General features: G+C 32.4%; 2 protein-coding genes across 4 annotated transcripts in view; one reads left to right on the top strand and one right to left on the bottom strand.

The window, feature by feature from the left end:
• Positions 1–20532, top strand: part of LOC139527261 (lysine-specific demethylase 2B-like) — a 58579-nt gene that overhangs the window by 13527 nt on the left and 24520 nt on the right. Inside the window, exons 1-8 of one of the 3 annotated variants that reach the window (XM_071322602.1) lie at positions 1782–2012; positions 3482–3620; positions 4731–4809; positions 5180–5226; positions 5881–6053; positions 16419–16525; positions 18673–18767; positions 20019–20198. In XM_071322602.1, coding sequence (XP_071178703.1) covers positions 1977–2012; positions 3482–3620; positions 4731–4809; positions 5180–5226; positions 5881–6053; positions 16419–16525; positions 18673–18767; positions 20019–20198 — 856 coding nt within the window. In that variant the 5' untranslated portion in view covers positions 1782–1976. Of the gene's footprint in view, positions 1–1781; positions 2013–3481; positions 3621–4730; positions 4810–5179; positions 5227–5880; positions 6054–16418; positions 16526–18672; positions 18768–20018; positions 20199–20532 lie in introns of those variants that run through there. The other 2 variants (XM_071322601.1, XM_071322600.1) reach the window with 2 other exon arrangements.
• Positions 10316–14886, bottom strand: LOC139527262 (repetitive organellar protein-like). Its single transcript, XM_071322603.1, has 3 exons — positions 14782–14886; positions 11363–12878; positions 10316–10585 (listed from the first exon to the last, which is right to left on the bottom strand). The coding sequence occupies exons 2-3, from the start codon at positions 12873–12875 to the stop codon at positions 10434–10436; spliced, it is 1665 nt and encodes a 554-aa protein (XP_071178704.1). The 5' UTR covers positions 12876–12878; positions 14782–14886; the 3' UTR covers positions 10316–10433.

The raw sequence follows: 20532 nt of genomic DNA, 5'->3' as shown, positions 1-20532 counted from the left end.
CAAACATGTCCAATATAATTTTAGTTTTGTTACACATCTTGGGGGAAAATATATATATTATTCAACACAAATTTTGCCAAAATATCTTATAATATAATCTTTGGCATGTTTCATACGTTTAAAATTTGCAGGCGCTAATGCAGCCATTTTAATTGAAAAGTCGGAACGCTATGAAACGTTCACCTAAAAAAAAATCGGAAAACCCGCGGACTGGAATCGCCAATGATATAATAACCTGTTCAGGAAAATTTTAACCCGATATACTCTTATAGAACATTAAAGTACACTTTGGTCTTTCAATGAAGATTTTTTAAATTTCAGACAGAACATTTATATAAACAGCACACGTGTACGCGAATCTTTGATACTTTATTTTTTTATTGCAAAATTACACCCATAAGGGTCAAGCAATACCATCAAACAATTTTATACAATTCAATGCAATAAACTGAAAGATAGACCCATAGGCAATGGTCCGAGTATGAAAAATGTATCAAGGAAATCGGTTTTCAACTTGTAAGAATCCATAAAATCCTCTAGCAATAGCAAGACTGTTTGTTGGTGTTTGTTACTGTTCTTTGGAAATTGATATCGTTACATTAAAAAGAACATATTGATGTTCACCAATTTCAGCTGTGTAGAGAAAATATATAATATTCAAAGGCACAATTGCATACATTTACCAATTATCGTTTTCTAAGTGATTTTTTAACAATTCGATACATGTTTTTAAGCAATGTCCACGATGATATTTTGGTATTGAAGGAACACACGGAAAACATTAAATTTCTGTATTGTTGATATAAGGCAAATAATACTGTCTAAAAAACTACACAGAAAATAAAATAAAAATACACAACTGCATAAACATAGTTTTACGTTATACACAGCAGGAATATCTAAATAATAATTATTTATTGTCATCTAAAATAATTTTTCAGGTTTGTTTATTTTTTTAAACCATTTCGGTTTATGATCGCATGAACACATTTTGTTGCTAAACATACATTTTGTTTGGGGCTTCTGTTTACATATTTGTCGAATTACATTGATTGAACATTTACCATAATTATATTTTACATTTCTCAACTGCTTGAACAATGTAGATTTTTTTTTTGGCGCTCGAAATGTGTAAACCGTTCTACATTGTTACTGTTATTTTGAATTATTTGTATAATAAAAAATGATATATGTTTGAATATGAGTGTTGTCAACTTAAAAGTCTTTTAACTTGCTTACCCTATAATGCAATTTTCTTTGTTGAAGGCCGTACGATTAATTTCTGTGTCATGTTGGTCTCATTGGCAATCACACCACATCTTCTTTTTTATATATAAAATGTTTACTTACATTTAAATCGTTTTCATTTTAAAACAATGCCTTTTTTTCTAAATCTATGAAAGCCTTCTCTCTCCAAACACATGCCCAAGATGGAGGGAATAAAACTTTTCTTTTCTGCTCTCATTTATTGTGAATATATTTGGTAAATATTTATTTACAAATATAATATATCTGCTCTATTTTAAGGCATATTTTTAAATAGATAAATGGTATATTTTTAATTTAGATATTTTTGTGATTAGATTTAACCTGCTGTCGAATTAGGGAATCTACTTAATAACAAACTATTGGATTTCTATACTTTATATATAGGTGATTTGTGAAATTAATGTGTAGTTTCGAATACACAAACTGAAAGAGTATGCTTGAATACACATAACGTATTGATTTATTGTGTATTACCTGTGTACATTAAATTAGGTCACCATTTAATACACATCAGACGTAAACAAATTGCACAGTGCATGCTGAATGTGCATTGCTGCACATGGTGTGCGCATACAGTACAAATACATGCAAACTATCTACCGAAATCTGGTGTATAAATCATATATCGTACATATTTCAGTCGTATAATTATGGCACAAAGACTAAATATTGAATAAGCGATATTGGAATTTTTGAGGGTGTAAAAGATGTTTAATGAAACTACAGTTACAGAGGGCTCAAAGGTTTGATTTTAAAATCATATTGTTGTTGATTTGAATATTGACCCTTTTATGGATCGTGATTTTGACTCCGAGTATTTGACCTACATTTTAAAGATAAATATGTATGTAATATAAACATTTAAATTTGATCAAAACATGTTTTCAAATATAATTATAAATAGATAATTTACATAACTGAGCTTTCTTCGAGAAATTGCAACGTATATGTACGATCAAGGATTTGTAACTATGTACAAATCCTTGGTACAATGTCACATAATCTCTAAATTTTACGTTATTAACATAAATTGTGAACAAAACGTGTTACCATGTTTTATACAGCCTCAGGAATATGACTGATATGAAATAATCAATTATGAAATGACAAGATAATTTTTTATAACCATAACAAGTAGCTGGTGATGGAGCTCAGTAAAATTTGATACAAAGATGATTTTCTTTGACACTCTCAAAGCATTAAAATGTACAATTCTAGAAATGCTAAAATATTGAGTACTAAATAAGTTTGTGGTACATGTACCGACTCCTCATATATGTACAATGTTTATAAATGTGATCAGATATATATGTTTGTATGTTTGTGTATAACCAACGTGTATCAGGCGTTTTGTCTTGGTATCAATCCTGTAATTTTGGATTTTAGACCAATAAAATATCTTATCTTATTTTATCAAAGCACACTGCCACTTGTTCATGTTGTTTTATTTCTTGATTTTTTAGTCAAAACCCAATATTAAGGATCATATACATATGTAGGTGACCTCGTATATAACCAGAAATATATAATACAAATATATATATATAATTTAAGGTAGATAAGAAAGGAAAAGGAATGATTATCTTAGTGTTTACCAAGTCATCATAAATTATACTGTACTTTACTTATCTTACCTTGTTTTTGTTTTTTTAAAAGTTAAATTGTGCATTTCTTAATTTAACTCAAATATTTTTTTTCAAGAGATCTTCTTTTATTCCTACCTCCATGACTCTTTGTCTCATGCACATTCACCCTAAAGATATTGTAATTGGAAATAATAGCTGAGCAAAGTAAACAGACATTTACTTCTTTAAAATAATGCAATGCTGTATACATTAATGACAGAGAAATTTTGATGCTGTGGGAAAGTTTCAGTTAAAAAAATCTGATTAATTGTTGGATTTTTGGTTGCTTAATGTTCAGTGGCAAACATTTCATTCATGTTCTGGACAAAAAAAAATGTGTCATGGGTGATACAAGTAAGTCACTGATAATGTTTTGTAAACCATCATGAAACCAAAAGAAAAAGAAAAAAAGCTTTAGTTTTACAGAGAGTTGAAGGAAGTTGTTCAGAATTATCTTTTTAGTATTATGTATTTATCTCCCTTTGACAGAGATATTTATCTCCCTTTGACAAAGATGAAAACTAGAATTCTGAAGATCTGGGAGATTTTCCACAGTAATCTTTAATAATATTTTTCTCTTTTTCCAGAGAGTGAAAGAAAAGAAGATTTATTCAGAGGAAGGTATTGACGATGATGAAATTGAAGGGAAAAGAACATACAGTGTGGAGGAAAAACTTAAATCCACAAAATACAACAAAGAATTTGTCAAAATATTGAAAGGGGAAGGTTAGTATACTGTATGTAGAACAAAGTGTGTACAAGGGGAGGTAACTCTCATTGCAATCAAGTGTTCATGTCTTGTTCTTGAGTTGTATCTCCTTGTTTCATTCTTGTTGGGTTTCATTCTAGATGTGGTTGGTGCAGGAGATGCTATAGATACAAGACGATATGGTATGAGTGCCAATGAGACAATTCTCCATCCAAGTCACAATTAATAAAAGTAATTCATTATAGGTCAAAGTACGGTTCCAGCACAACAAAAAGAGCAAGCTAATAATTAAAAATTACTAGTGTAAAACCATTCAAATGTGAAAAACAATGGTTTAATCTATGTAAAAAACGAGAAACAATAAACACTTACGAACCACATTTACAACTACAGCAATTGAACATCAGATTCCTGACTAAGGGCAGGTGCAAACAATTGCAATTGGGTTTAATGTTTTAATGGTACCAAACACTCACCCTTATCTGAAATAATAGACTAAGTGTAGCATTACAACATAGAAAGACACATTATGAAATATCAATTGAAATGGCTTAACTCAATCAAAAGACATATTAAGGAGATGCTATGTTTGAGCTTGATAACAATAAATTATTACACTGACAACAAAGCACCTTTTGCCAAAATTTGTTTGTTGTCAATAAAATCTACAAAGTACAAAAATGTGTTATAGTTCAGAAAGGTGTTTGTAAGTGGTGAGAATTAGAAATTAAATCCACAATATGAAACAAAAATTATGTAAAAATTCCAACAATAGAAGTTTAGTTTTCAGTGTGGTTAACAAACTTAATTCACATCCTTGCACATACATTAACAAGTCCAACAAATGATATTTCCAGTCTGGTTGTGGCGAGCCCTAAAGGGATATGTAACCTAGGTTTGCCATGACACAATTAAGTAACTGAGGATATCAAATTAAATCCACTAAAAAAACAATAATCAAATTGTGTAATGAGGAACTAGGTAAGTAAATGAAAAAAAAATATTAATAAAAATAAAAGCAAGTCTTGTTGTTTTGAAAAGCAGAAGGTTGGAACTTATGTAGATACTTTGAACAGATAAGTATAAACTTGGTGGATAGTGGATGCAATCTATCTTTTATTTTTCAGATTTTACTGTAAAGTATCTACAAGAACATGGGTTAGAGACACCAATTGTTTTCCATGAAAAGAGTGGTCTAGGTTTACGGTGGGTATAAATACACACATATATATATATGCAAATTGGGCAACTATCCATCAAATTTATGCTAGATCACAGGACAAAGATAAAAATTACAGGTCACTTTACGACCTTCAACAATTAGCAAAACCCATACTGTATCATATGTTATAAGGTATAAAAAGAAATGGTATGAAAAAGTGTGAAATAATTCAGAAGAGAAAACCAAGGTCTTATTGTTAATGTATATTGACTTGTAAAAGAGTTAGTTGGCCACCCAACAACACAACTTGACCAATATAAGGCATTAACATATACAACTTTCTTTTAATCTGACATTAAAATTTGACAGTTGATAATATAAATACATTTGTCATTGTATATTTTGTATTTTCAGGGTACCAAGTGAGAACTTTAAAGTCAGTGATGTCAAGCAGTGTGTGGGTATGTACTCTATTCCTTTATTCCTTCATGAAAAAAAAAATATGAATTTTTTGCCTGTGCAAAATCCTTAAAATACTGTAATATTTCTCGATGTTGAATAAAAGGTCATGTAGTCTTTAAAACTATCTTTTCCTTGTTTAAGCTGAAAATTTATCAGTTATCTACCTTATGACAAACAAAATATTTGGACCTTAAGTTGACAATATTACTGACCAGCTAAACATTTATTTTCATGTAAAACTAATATTTTGTGTAAAATAAAGAAAAAAAATCAAATTTATATACTGCTGATGGAGAAAACTGTCCTTTTACACTGGTTTCAGAGTCTTCCTTTGAAAAAGTAAAAAAAACACTGAGATATGTTTGACCTGTATAATTTATAGTCAAAGCAATTGTCGAAGCGGCCGATTCAATGCACATTTATCATGTTTACAGATAGCCTTTAAGATTAACTTAAAAAAAAGATAATTTACGAGAAAGATTGAGCCATTGCATTAAAACAGGAGTAGGGATAAAGAATTTTAATATTGTCTTTCATCAGTCAGAGATTTTACACAATATCTTTGTACAGGTAATCAATGTTAGACCATAAAAATGAACAGGTATTTCTAAATTCACACATTTTGAAATCTACTGATTATTATATATTTGCAGGGAGTCGGAGGATGCTTGATGTTATGGATGTTAATACTCAGAAAGGGATTGAGATGTCCATGAGAGACTGGGTCCAGTATTATGAGAATACAGAAAGGTCAAGGTTACTGAATGTCATCAGTTTAGAATTTAGTCACACCAAGTTAGAGAATTATGTGGAATCACCAGCTCTGGTAAGTTAAAAGTCTGTTACATTAAAGTCTATATATATAACAGCTACTAAGTCATGTGAGTTAGTAACCGTTTTTATCTCACCTGCGACTGCAAGACATAGGGATAATAATCCTGTAGTGGATGTGACGGCTTGAATTTTTGTCAAGCCAACTTTTGTTGCAGAAAGCTCGACATAGTGATAGTGATCCGGCAGTGGCGGTGTTAGCTTACTTCTTAAAAGCTATATATTTAAGAAGGTGGAAGACCTGGATGCTTCATACTTTGTATATAGATGCCTCATGTTACGAAGTTTCCGTCAGTCACATGTCCAATGTCCTTGACCTCATTTTCATGGTTCAGTGACTACTTGAAAAAAAGTTAGGATTTATTGTAATGTTAAATTCTCTCTTATTATAAGTGATAGGATAGTTATATTTGGTATGTGCGTACCTTGTCAGGTCCTCATGCCCGACAGTTTTCACTTGACCTCGACCTCATTTCATGGATCAGTGAAAAAGGTTAAGTTTTGGTGGTCAAGTCCATATCTTAGATACTATAAGCAATAGGACTAGTATATTCTGTGTATGGAAGTACTATAAGGTGTACATGTCCAACTGGCAGGTGTCATCTGACCTTGACCTCATTTTCATGGTTCAGTGGTTATAGTTAAGATTTTGTGTTTTGGTCTGTTTTTCTTATACTTTATGTAATAGGTCTACTATATTTGGTGTATGGAATGATTGTAAGGTGTACATGTCTAGCTGGCAGTGGTCATCTGACCGACCCTGACCTCATTTTCATGGTTCAGTGGTCAAAATTAAGTTTTTGAGTTTTGGTCTGTTTTTCTTATACTTTATGCAAAAGGTCAACTATATTTGGTGTATGGAAATATTTTATGATCTATATGTCAGTCGCACAGGTTTTAATTGACCTTGACCTTAATTGCATGCTTCATTGCTCAGTGTTAACTTTTGTGTTTAGGTCTGGGTTTTTTTAAACTATAAGCAATAGGGCAACTATATCTGTTGTATGGAAGAATTGTTACCTGTGCATGTCTGCCTGGCATGGTTCATCTGACCTTGACCTCATTTTCATGGTTTATTGGTCAGTGCTTAGTTTTCTTGGTTAATGTTAAGTTTTTGTGACACTTGTAATAAGGCTTTATATTTAGGACTATCAACATTGTATCAATGATTAGTAAAGAAGAGAGACATATCAGCGTGTGCACTCTTGTTAGTATAAAGCTTAAATATTTCAGATGGTAAAAGACATTGATGCTTAATAACTTGTATGCAGATACCTTATTTTACGAAGTTCCTCAGTCATTTGTTCATTGACATCTTTTTCAGGGTTCAGTAATGGCTTGGAATTTGGGGATGTGAATTTCTCACTTGTTATGAGTAATATACTCTATACGTCTATACATCTATCAGACATGGTTCACCTGACCTTATCTTCATTTCATAGATGAGTGATGAAGGTTAAAGTTTGGTGGTCAAGTCTGTATCCCAGATACTGTAGTATAGGCAATAGGTCATATATATCTGGCGTAAAGAAGGATTTAATGTGTAAAATGTTTCATCTGATCTTTACCATTATTTTATGGTTCATTCGACAATGTTTAGTTTTGTGGTTTAGTCTTTTTCTGGTGTACCATAAGCAATGGAATTATTGTAAGGTGTACATGTCTGTCTGTCTGTTTGTCTGGCAGGTTTCATATGACCTTGACCTCATTTTTATGGTTCAGTGGTCAATGTTACTTTTTTCATGTAAAATTGTTTATCAGGTCAAAATCTATCTGCCCTGAAACTTTCAGATGAATCGGACAACCCGTTGTTGGGTTGCTGCCCCTAAAATGGCAATTTTAAGGAAATTTTATTGTTTTTGGTTATTATCTTGAATATTATTATAGATAGAGATAAACTGTAAACAGCAATAATGTTCAGCAAAGTAAGATTTACAAATAAGTCAAATGACCGAAATGGTCAATTGACCCCTATAGGAGTTATTGCCCTTTATAATCAATAAATACCATTTTTCGTAAATCTTAGTTATCTTTTACAAAAATCTTCTCTGAAACTACTGGGCCAAATTAATCCAAACTTGGCCACAATCATCTTTTGGGTATCTAGTTAAAAAAATGTGTCCGGTGACCCGGCCAACCAACCAAGATGGCCGCCATGGCTAAAAATAGAATATAGGGGTAAAATGCAGTTTTTGGCTTATAACTCAAAAACCAAAGCATTTAGAGCAAATCTGACAGAGTAAAATTGTTTATCAGGTGAAGATCTATATGCCCTGAAATTTTCAGATGAATCGAACAACCCGTTGTTGGGTTGCTGCCCTAGGCCTGAATCTGTAATTTTAAGGAAATTTTGCTGTTTATAACCGGATTTTTGTGACAAAAATGTCGGTTATTGATTTGGGGATGTACGGCGGGCGGGTGGGTGGGCAGGCGGGCGGCAATCAAATGTTGTCCGTGCATTAACTCATGAACTGTTCAACCAAAGCTTTTAAAATTTTAATATGTTGTTACTGATGACAAAATGGAGGTCAAGTTAAATAATGACTATTTTGACTTTTAACGTTCAGGAGTTTGGTTCTTGAAAGATTGAAAAATGGTGTTTCCAGTTATGTCCGTGCATTTTCTCATAAACCATTCAACCAAAGCTTTTGAAATTTTTATTTGTTGTTACTGATGACAAAATAGAGGTCAAGTTCAATAATGACGATTTTGACTTTTACCATTCAGGAGTTATGGTTCTTGAAAGATCGTAAAATGGCGTTTCCATTCACGTTGTTGCATTTACTAATGAACCCTTCAATCTAAGCTTTTCAAATTTTAATATGTTGATACTGACTACAAAATGGAGGTCAAATTTGATATTGACGATTTTCACTTTCAGCATTCATCAGTTATGGTTCTTGTGATATTGCCAGGACACAAATAAATGTTAATAAATCCGGTTTGCTGTCGTTGTGACAGCCTCTTGTTAACAATTTTCATAAAATTTGTAAATTTTTATTAACATTTTCCACTGAAACTACTGGGCCAAGTTCATTATAGATAGAGATAATTGTAAGCAGCAAGACTATTTAGTAAAGTAAGAGTAAAGTAAGATGTACAAACACATCACCATCACCAAAACACAATTTTGTCATGAATCCATCTGCTTCCTTTGTTAATATTCACATAGACCAAGGTGAGCAACACAGGCTCTTTAGAGCCTCTAGTTTTCATTTTCAGTTAATCAGGTAGTTTAAGAAATTTGTCAACTATATTTGGTGTATAGAATTATTAAATCTTCATGTCTGTCTAGCAGAGTGCTTATGACCTTGACCTCCTTTTCAATTCTCAATGATTTTGTCATGGTTTTGTTATTTTTTCAGGTACATTAAGCAATAGGTCAACTACATTTGTTGAATGGAATGTTTGTACGGTATGTCTGTATGGCAGGGTTCACTTGACCTTCACCCCCTCATTATTACTTGATTTTGAGAAAAAGCAGGCAACTTTGATTGATAATTGTCTCATTATATCATACCACATCTCCTTAATTTATAAGACATTTCAGGGTGGCCAAACTTGTTTAAACCTAAAGGACAAGAAGTACTAGGATGTTTTAGCCTACATTTTATGTATTTGTTTTATCATCTGATTCAGTCATGAATGCAATTATAAGGTGCACAGTTTTCTATGCTTTCGAACTACTGTTTGAATCCATCCTGGTTTTCTTACTACAACTGAAAACTTCATGTGACATAAACGATGTGAACTATTGGTGACATATAGAAAATTGACCTCCCTAAAATTTGAAGCTGGGTCAATTTTCCAACTAGGGGTAAAATGTGGAAAATAATAAAAAAATAATGTGGACGGGAGTGGTGTTATTTTTAATCAACGCCATTGTCCTACATTATTCATATTTAACATTGAATCCTTTGATTCTCTGTTTAAACATCATACTAGCTATCAATTGTACCTCAATATTTTAGAATTATAGATGTTTGAAATTATGAACATGATTGAGTGATCTAACACAGGATATGTTCCAAAATAACTGATACCAGACTCAAATTGTATAAAAAATTAGATGATTGCCAAGGAGACAACTCTCCACAAGAGATCAAAATAACACAGAAATCTACAACTATAGGTCACCGTACGGCCTTTAACAATGAGAAAAGCCCATACCGCATAGTCAGCTATAAAAGGCCCCGAAATAACAATTTAAAACAATTCAAACGAGAAAACTAGGGCCTAATTTATGTAAAAATTGAACAAAAAAAAAATAAGTTTACTGATTCTGTATAATACTAAATAAATAGACATAGCAAGTTGTTATTTGTAGTACATGTATTAAAGTCAGGTAAAATAATTTGACTGCTTAGTGTATATTTTATCCAGAAGATAAATTGAATTTTGTCAACTCTTTGCCACTGTAATCACATATAAAACCTGAAGACTCATTTTGTTTCAAACAAATACATCTAGGATTCTCCAGTCCATCACTAAGTAGTACTTTACTCTCCTTTCCATCTTTTGATATAACTATTATCAGTCAGGGGACTTACTTAAATAAGTGATTTTCTAAATCACTGATTTAAGTAACATTATTTCCATAAAGGTTGGAAGTTAGAGTTGTCTTTCTTTAATAATCACCTATTTAAGTAGTACAAATTAATCACTAGAAGAAGTGATTTGATTTTACTGTAGCTTTAAATATAGAATACTAATGATCCAGGGACTAATTATGTTTCTAAACTTATCAGAACCAACATCTGTTGTCTAGGATGACCAGGTCATTTCAGGTGATGACCTTGTACTGAATCTAGGATAATGACATAAAAATCACTTGTTTAAGTATCAGACCTCAATTTCCTTCCCAAAAATCACTTCTTTAAGTATCATTCTTTTAATAATCCCTACTAATTTCAACACCCCCAAACAGTGAGATTTTTATCGCGAACAGTAGAATTTTATTACATAATCTGAAAGATGAAACCTTGAACTTCACAGGAAAAATACTCCCACTGCTAAGAAAAATCTTTGAAGAAAGTATCAGTTCATTATGTAAAGCCATTATTATAGCATTTTTTCAAATAAAATAGAATTTTCAGCTAAATGATAGCATCAAAGGCAGAAACCTTTCTACTTAAAAGAAGCAAAAAGTTTATTTTTTTTAAATTTTAATAATTAAAAGATATTATTTAAACCTATGTGTTTAAAATTTGGAAAAAAATACAAAATTCCAATTTGTGACAAAACCACGATTTTGCTACTCAAATAAGTGATTTAAAAATCACCTATTTCAGTAAGTCCCCTGACTGATTATTCTTTGAGACTCCTGGTCTGCTACAAAAATGTTACCATAAGTATCTGTACAAAGTCCATATGGTCCTGATAAATCCTGTTTATATTGCCAGATCTGTTTACCTGATTGATCAACACAGTATACTGCTTTACCACCATAGTCACTATAGATTACTCTGTCATTACAGTGAACAAGGTTCCACAGTGGTGATTCACTCTTAACTTGTATTGACTTCAGTTTATTTCCTTCTAAGTCTATAATACGGATTTCATCATCAATCAAACCTACAACAAGAGAATCATCTGATGATGATAATCCCCAGCAAACTTTGTCTAATGTGATAATTCTGGTTACTGTTTCATTCTCCATATTGAAAATCTTAATGGCTTTCTCATAAGGATAAGTTACGGCAATAGTATCCTGATTGATTTGTGTAACATTGAAGGCTTCACCACGTATAGGTAACTGTTTCAGTAGTTTGCCATCAGGAGTAAGTAGGTTAACGTTGTCAACCCATTCGACTATTATAAGTCTTCCATCCATCAGACAAATCATATCACTTATCTCCCGAATGTTGATCTGTATCTTATTCTCAATGTTAATGGTCATGTTGTTTATGTTTGATTGTTCTTGTGATTCTACTTGTGCTTCCCTTCTCACACTTGTTTCTGTATTCAAATCCATATCTGTTTTAACAACGGTTAATTCTCCTAAGGATCCTAACTTTTTTATTATCTTTTCTACTTCATTATTTTCCTTCATTTTGATGGTAAATTCTTTTGCCCTGTCGTCTTTGTCCAGATCATCTATGTATCGTTGACATTGATGTACTTGTTGTTCAATCTGATGTATGCCTAGAAATGATTGGAGTTTGGAGGCATGTGGTATGACTGTATGTAGTTGGTCTTGCATTTTCTTTAAGTTTTTCTGTTTTCCTTCAATTTCAGCTATTAAATCTGTTGCCTTTGATTTTTCTTCATTCAGGATGGTATCTGCCTCATTGCATATCTTCTTCTCTAGGTGGATTAAATGTTTATCTATTTCATTGCGTATTTTCACAATGAATTCTTTAATGCTTTCATATTCTTGTTTTCCTCTTTTAATGTTTCGTGATTTGTTATTTACAATTTTACCTAGGAGTTGTAAGACGGAGTTGATATCTTTCTCTACAGATTCTTTAGATTTTTCAATCTTGGTTTTCTCCACAACGCTAGCTAAACTTTTTATTTCCATACACTTTGAATGACTATTGATTATACATTCATCACAGCAAGGCATTAAATGTCTCGGGCAATACCAGTTAAGCTGTCGACCATGTTTGTCACATTCTGTTTTGATAGTTCGGACAGATGGGTTATAACTTTTAATATCAATGGTTTTATGATCACGTGACAATTTATATCTTAAGTGATGACCAGAACATGATGAACACAATCCTTCATCACAAATGTAACACCAGATGACAGCTTTAGTGTTTACATTTCCTTCTATACAAGGTCCACATGGAATAGGTTTACTGGATGCCATGACCTGGAAATGTCCAAGATAAAAGTTATATCACTTTATTGTCAAGGTCCAAATAGTTAATGGTGAATGGATGGTGAGTTTTGGCAAAATGACAAATGTAAAAAAAATTCAAAGGAGAAAACTAACACACTGATTTATGGACATAACAATGAACCAAAGCAAATATAATGTACAACAAACTCCAGTCACTTAATTACAGGCTCCTGACTAGGGACAGGGACTTGTTGAATGATTCAATGTTTGTCGTTTGTTGCTGTATATTTTATTTGTTTATCTTGCATTGATTCACTCTGTTGTATTGGCCACTAGCTGTGCTTCTTGTTGATTACATAAAACAAAATTGATTTGAATATTAAATAATAATTCTCAATCACACAGGTAAAAATGATGGATGACATTGTTGATTATAAAAGAGTTAGTTCGGTAAAGGCCATATTTGGCCCTGATTATAAGGTTCAATGTTACAAGACAAAAAATGTTTTAACTCATTCGCCCCCAAGACATTTTTGGAAAATCAGGCATTTTCGAAAATTTGCAAACATATGCAAATTATATGCAAATGAGCAAACTCCTGATGCTGTAACTGATGCTCATCTATTAAACCACTTATTGGGATTTGGGGGCGGATGGCATGGGTCGGGGGTGGGGTGGGAGGTGGAATATTTTCTCGTGGGTTTGAACCCACCCCCAGTGAAAAATGGTAATTTTCCGTCTATTTTCCGATTTCAAAACGACCTTGAGAGGTGAACACTGACACGACTGTGTTTTTTTGTCATTCAAGTATTTAACCCTATAGTTACAGTAGTCCATTCATGCTAGCTGGGAGTATATTGGACTTCAGTGTCTTACTTGGGAATTATTATTGTCAAGTCAGGTCTGCCTAAATGTCCGTTTTTATGGATTTTTGACAAAACGGTGACCTAGATTTTACAGACTAGATTCCTATTGGCCATATTATACCTCGTTGTGTTCCTATACCACCTATGCATGCATATATGATAATAGTTTTTACCAACAGTCACTTCCAGTTACGTAGTGGCCATCAAAAGATGCCCACCCCCACCTGATTTTGGCAACTTTTCATGTTTTTCCGATTTTGAACTCTTAAACGGCTTTCAAAGTGCCATATTTTCATGAACAGACATCTGAGAAGAGTTGATGGACCATGAACTGCTTGGTTGAAGTCCCTGCTATCATGACAGTTCAGCTGGGGCAATTTCAAAAAAAGTATGGAGGGTCATACGGGCCATCAAAGAATGGTTGTCGCCATCACGCCTACAGGCGGGATTGGGGGTTAAAGGGTTAAGTTGACTTAGAGACATGTGAGAAATTTAAATAGAACTATTTTTGTCAAAGTTTAATTCTAACACGTTGATTTTTACATTCCAAAAGGTTAAGATAAGAGATTTTGGTGAAAATCTGCTGGATTTTAACCAAATTAAGGACCAGGAAACATAGAGCGCAGGCGTCGACAAAATAAATATTCAAATAAGACATGAAATGCCTTACACACATTATTTTAAAAGATCTTTGTTGTCGATGTATGCGCTCTATGTTTCCTGTCCAATAATCTATGGAAATTTGCCTATTTCCATTGATTTTTTCGTCGAAATATAATATGAGTACAACTTGTGACATCATAATAAATTGCAGGAACGTAAATTTTCAACAAAATGACTTATTTCCTATCTAATCACTGTATTAGCTATAACTTCTTGTGATATTGCTCAATAAAACCTAACTTGAAATTTACGCTAAAAAAGGGGGCCATGTTAGGACCTTACCGAACTCACTCCTTTGAACAATAAGCCATATTTTTTACAATGTATGGACATGGTTACATACACATTACTCTGCATTTTATACCTAGTCATAAAATAAAATAACTAATAATTTAACCAAATACCTGTTGCTGTTGTTATGACAAAAGTTTAGTTCTCTTTCAACATTTCTTCAATGTCAACCAACCAGGAAGGTATTTAGGACATGTCTATACCTGATTCAGCTAATTATTAAATATTTAAATGACATAGAAAATAACTGACCCAAATTATAAAAGTTCAAAATAATTTTTTGTCATAAAGACATTTACAGGATTTAAATTTTCTAATAAAGAAAAATGGTGTATGTTAACTGGGACTATTATACAAACAGATGTTAATAATGTTTTTAAATAGTATTTAATACAGAAATATTCTTTTTGAAGAATCTTGATATATTTTGTTTCTCATCTTGTCTGTAGGATGACAAAATATTTGCTATTTGTATTATACCGGCCCCTAGCCAAGAATTTCCAAGGGGGGGGGGGGGGGGGGGGGGGGGGGGGGGTATTTGGACTCACAAACTCGACTTTAACAGTCACAATTCGAACAAAGCGTTGACTTTAACAGTGCTTATTTGTTTTTAAGGGGGGGGGTTCGTCCCAAACACCCGAACCCCCCTGGCTACGGGTATGTTATAGTGTAATTTTGCTATAATTATAACCTTGTCAATATGTAGAAACAATGTTTTCTATACAATAACAATTGTTTCAGTTTAGGAATCATCCTGACAATACATATCTCAATGAGCCTCACTATAATAAAACTAAATAATTTTTTGTTAAGGTGGTACCTAACACTACAGGGAGATAACTCTGTAATATCAGCTAAACGTTTTAATTACGTTGCCTTGTGAAGGCAATATAAAGCTTCACAATGATCAAAATTAGTGTTTGTCAAACTTACAGCTATATAACCAGTGTAATTTTTCTGATAAAACGCTTGGTTCAATTTTTTTGATTTTTTTTATATTTTTGTAAAAGGGTCAAAGTAAATAATTTGTCGAAATTTTATGAAAATTAAATTAGCCAAATTAATTTTAGTGAAAGTGTTGGGTACCACCTTAAATGACTATATTTGGCTTCAACTCAAAGTCTAATGTCTAATATAATGTCTTTACTAATCTATAAACAAAACACACCAGTAACATGTACCTGAAAATAATAGAAACAAAATAATAGAAAACACAATAGTTAACATTGTTGCGCTGCCTGCCACAAAAGTCATTGTATGCGAAACAAAAGGATTAATATCTGGAGTCAGCATAAACTATTAGTAAATTGTATATAGCTAAATATTTCAAAATGTAGAAGACCTAGATTCTTCATACCTTGTATGCCTATTCCGTATTTTACAAAGATTCTGTCTTTCATTTGTCCATTGTCATTGCCTCATTTTCAAGATTCAGTGACTGCTTAAGGTTAAAGTTACATGACTATATAATTAAAAGGTAAACTATATGTGGTGTATGGATTGATTTTATATGAAAAACATGTGTAATAATCCATGGTCATTGTAAAGGGTCTAGCTCCTTCAGGGGCACATCCAGCCATTTAAAAAAAGGGAGGGTGTTCCAACTATATGCCCCCATTCAAATGCAGTGATCGTCCAAAAAAAGGGGGGGGGGGTTGCAACCCAAGGAAACAACCCCACTGTACTGGTTAGATGATACGATACTGCTTGATGAAAGGGTCAACTAAAGTTATTTATTATTTCTTTGTAGGTCAGACAAGTGGATTGGGTGGACACAGTATGGCCAAGACACTACAAAGATTGTCAGACAGAATCCACTAACATAATTGACAAGATGAAATACCCAAAAGTTCAAAAGTAGGTTTAAATCTGAGGCAACTTTTCTACCATCAAGATTTTAGTATATGACATTACTTCCACAGGCGCTCATCTCAGAAAAATAGTTTCGGTATATAGGGAAATAAAATTCTAAGACAAGTGGCTGTGGTTAATTCATCTAGTGTTCTGGTCAATGGCTAGACTAGCTGCTCTGTTAGAATGCATAACAATGATGTTTAGCTACAAAAAGAGAAGTGGAATTTCTAGCATTAAAAAAAATAATTTAAGTTTTCTATTTCTAAAAAAATGAGCATGTGGACCAACATTTGTTTCTTTTGATACCTACTATGTATGACTTATGAAAGTTACAATTGTTTTTGTCGAGTCTGTGATTTTTGTCACAGAAAGCTCGACATAGGGTTAGTGATCTGGCAGCAGCTTCATATTTTAGAAGGTGGAAGACCTGGATGCTTCATACTTTGTATATGGATGCCTCATGTTATGAAGTTTCTGTCAGTCACATGTCCAATGTCCAATGTCCTTAACCTCATATTCATGGTTCAGTGACTACTTGGAAAAAAAGTTAAGATTTTTATTTGTAATGTTAAATTCTCTCTTATTATAAGTAATAGGACAACTATATTTGGTATGTGCGTACCTTGCATAGTTCTTATCCCGTCAGACAGTTTACACTTGACCTCGACCTCATTTTATGGATCAGTGAACAAGGTTAAGTTTTGGTGGTCATGTCCATATCTCAGATACTATAAGCAATAGGTCTAGTATATTCAGTGTATTGAAGGACTGTAAGGTGAACATGTTCAACTGACAGGTGTCATCTGACCTTGACCTCATTTTCATGGTTCAGTAGTTATAGTTAAGTTTTTGTGTTTTAGTCTTTTTTTTCTTAAACTTTTAAGCAATTGGTCAACTATATTTGTTGTAAGGAAGAATTGTTAGCTGTACATGCCTGCCTGGCATGGTTCATCTGACCTTGACCTCATTTTCATGGTTCATTGGTCAATGTTAAGTTTTCTTTGTTAATGTTAAGTTTATGTGACAGTTGTCATAAAGCTTTATATTGAGGACTATCAGAATAATATCAATGATTAGTAAATGGCGAGACATTTCAGTGTGTGCACTCTTATTGTCAAGAGCTTTTGATTTTGCCATTTGATTATCATTAGGGACATTATGTTTTGAATTTTCCTAAGAGTTTAGTATATTTTATCATAGATATAAGAAGATGTGGAATGAGTGCCAATGAGACACCTCTCCAATGACTGAGTCTCCATCCAAGTCACAATTTATAAAAGTAAACCATTATAGGTCAAAGTACATGTATAAGTTTGTGATTAGGTCATTTCAATGGGAACCATTAGTGGTAGGCCAATGTTGATTAGTATACAGTTGCATAAGCATTAACACATCTTAGTTCCATGGCTAATATTTGGCCCTGCCCTCTAAGTCATGGTCTATTGACTTTGAAACTTTTGCTTAGTTTTTTCATGTATTAGTTTTTGATTAGATTAGTTTAAAATGAAATGCTAATGTTAAGTGAATGATATTTGGTATGCAAATTTTTTTGGCATTTGCAAGTATCATTTCCATGGGGCCACAATCAAAAATATTTTGGTTTGCCCAAACCCTACTCAAGGTTGAGACAGTGGGTAGGTAGGTAGGCATTTTTTTTTTTTTTTTTTAAAGAAATTGAAGTATCGGATGTTTATTAGTCTTCATGCCTATCTGATTAAAAAAAAAAACTTCTTTAAATCAGGACAATAAAAGAATTTGAGTAGGCAGCTCTTTTATGGGTAGGTAGGGTTTGGGCAAACAAACCTATTCTTTTTTATGGCCTGGGGATCATATAGCCCCAACCCTCATCATTGTTAATTGACTGAAACTTTTACATAGTATACAAGTTTGTGTTTAGGGTTGGTTAAATGAAACAGCTTACGATAAGTCAATGGTTTTTGGTATGCAGTTGTATTGGCATTGGCACATCTCATTTCAATGGAGATTGTGTTGCCATGTACCTTCAGTCATGGTTCATCGACTTTGAATATTTGCAAAACTTACATGTTAGAGTATTGCTATTATAATTTCAACATTTTCAATATTAAAATAACAAGGTGGGACATACGTCTGTGACAACATTTTATATTATATATATTAATATTTTTTAGGTATTGTTTAATGAGTGTGAAGGGATGTTATACAGATTTCCATGTAGATTTTGGTGGTACATCTGTATGGTATCATATACTACACGGGGAAAAAAGTAAGTGCTAGATATATAAATCTAAGAAGATGTGGTATGAGTGCCAATGAGACAACTCTCAATCCGAGTCACAATTTGTAAAAGTAAATCAATATAGGTCAATGTACGGTCTTCAACATGGAACCTTGGTTCACACTAAACAGCAAGTTATAAAGGGCCCCAAAATGATGTGTAAAACCATTCAAACAGGAAAACCAACGGTCTAATCTACACAAAAAATGAGAAACACTTATGAACCACATTAACACACAACAACTACTGAACACCAGATTACTGACTTGGGACCGATGCAAACAAATGCAGTGGGTTTAAACGTTTAATAGGTACCAATGTTATGCTTTATCTAAATACCATTATATTCATAATATTGTGAATTAAAAAAGTCTATTTTCACTTGAAAGCCTATGATCAGGGTTATAAAAAGAATTACTAATCCAAGAAATCGAATATAAAAAAAAAATGTTCTATGTGAGACTGAACAATACTAATAATTAACTCATGTGCTGCACACATAAATGAATTAATGTGCTGTTTGATCACCAGTTGAATATTTATGTTTAGTTGAACTCTTTGATTTGTTTTTCTAAATTTATTTTGAATCAAGTATGCACTATTGCACTTAAAACCCTATTGACACAGCTATATTAACCCTATTGACACAGCTATATTAACCCTATTGACACAGCTATATTAACCTATACTCTATACCTTATCTTTACCCTATTGACACAGCTATATTAACCTATATTACAGACCTTATCTTTACCCTATTGACACAGCTATATTAACCTATATTCTATACCTTATCTTTTCCCTATTGACACAGCTATATTAACCTATACTCTATACCTTATCTTTACCCTAATTACTAACAGAGTTGCAGTGAAGTAAAGATATGAAATGATGTAATTTTTTTTAAAATAACCATATTAAACAAAAAAATCTATTTCTTGTATTAAAGATTTCATATCAAAGTTGCAATGATGAATCTAACTGTTATTGACAAAGAGGAATAACTCTAGTTAAAAAAATTTGTTTAAATTTGTTCCATTGCTTAGTTTAATATAAAATATAATGTAGTTCAAAATGTCAAATGATAGCAATCAAAGGCACTTTGATTTTTATGTGAAGATTTTCATCACAATTTTGAACTTTTGATATGCAACACACATGTACAGAAATGAAATAAAAGAAATAAAATGCAGTTATATCCACATTAAAAAGAAATAAACAGCACATGTACATACAAAGTGGATTTAAATTGTTTCTGTTTTCAGGTATTTTGGTTAATTCCACCAACACCAAAAAACATGGAAATCTACTTAACCTGGGTGTTGTCAGGGAAACAAGGTGACATTTTCTTGGCAGACAAGGTTGAGGGATGTGAAAGAATTACATTGCATGCTGGGTACACTTTCATCATACCATCAGGTAAGTAGTTACCACGGAAACTGAAACTATATGTGTATTTCAGTTAATGGTTTAAGTGGTACACAATTTATTGAAGTAACACAATAGAGCTTTAGAAAAAGAATATAGATTTTGTAAAAGAAAGAAAGAGTTTGATAATCATTTGTTTCAAGATATTTCACAATGGATTTCTGTTTTGAATAAAAACAGCTGAAAAGAGTTCAGTTTATGTTGATTGAAAAAGACGGCCCGTTATCAAAGAAAGGCATGTACTTGGGCAAGGATTGATTGATTGTTTGCTTAATATTAAATACTGACAATCATAGAAAAGTCTGATTGGTGTCTGTCTTTTGAT

The sequence above is a fragment of the Mytilus edulis genome, chromosome 6 (genome assembly GCF_963676685.1).
Source record: "Mytilus edulis chromosome 6, xbMytEdul2.2, whole genome shotgun sequence".
NCBI lineage: Eukaryota > Metazoa > Mollusca > Bivalvia > Mytilida > Mytilidae > Mytilus > Mytilus edulis.
The sequence above is the reverse complement of the archived record's forward strand: the minus strand, read 5'-3'. Positions and strand labels throughout refer to the sequence as shown.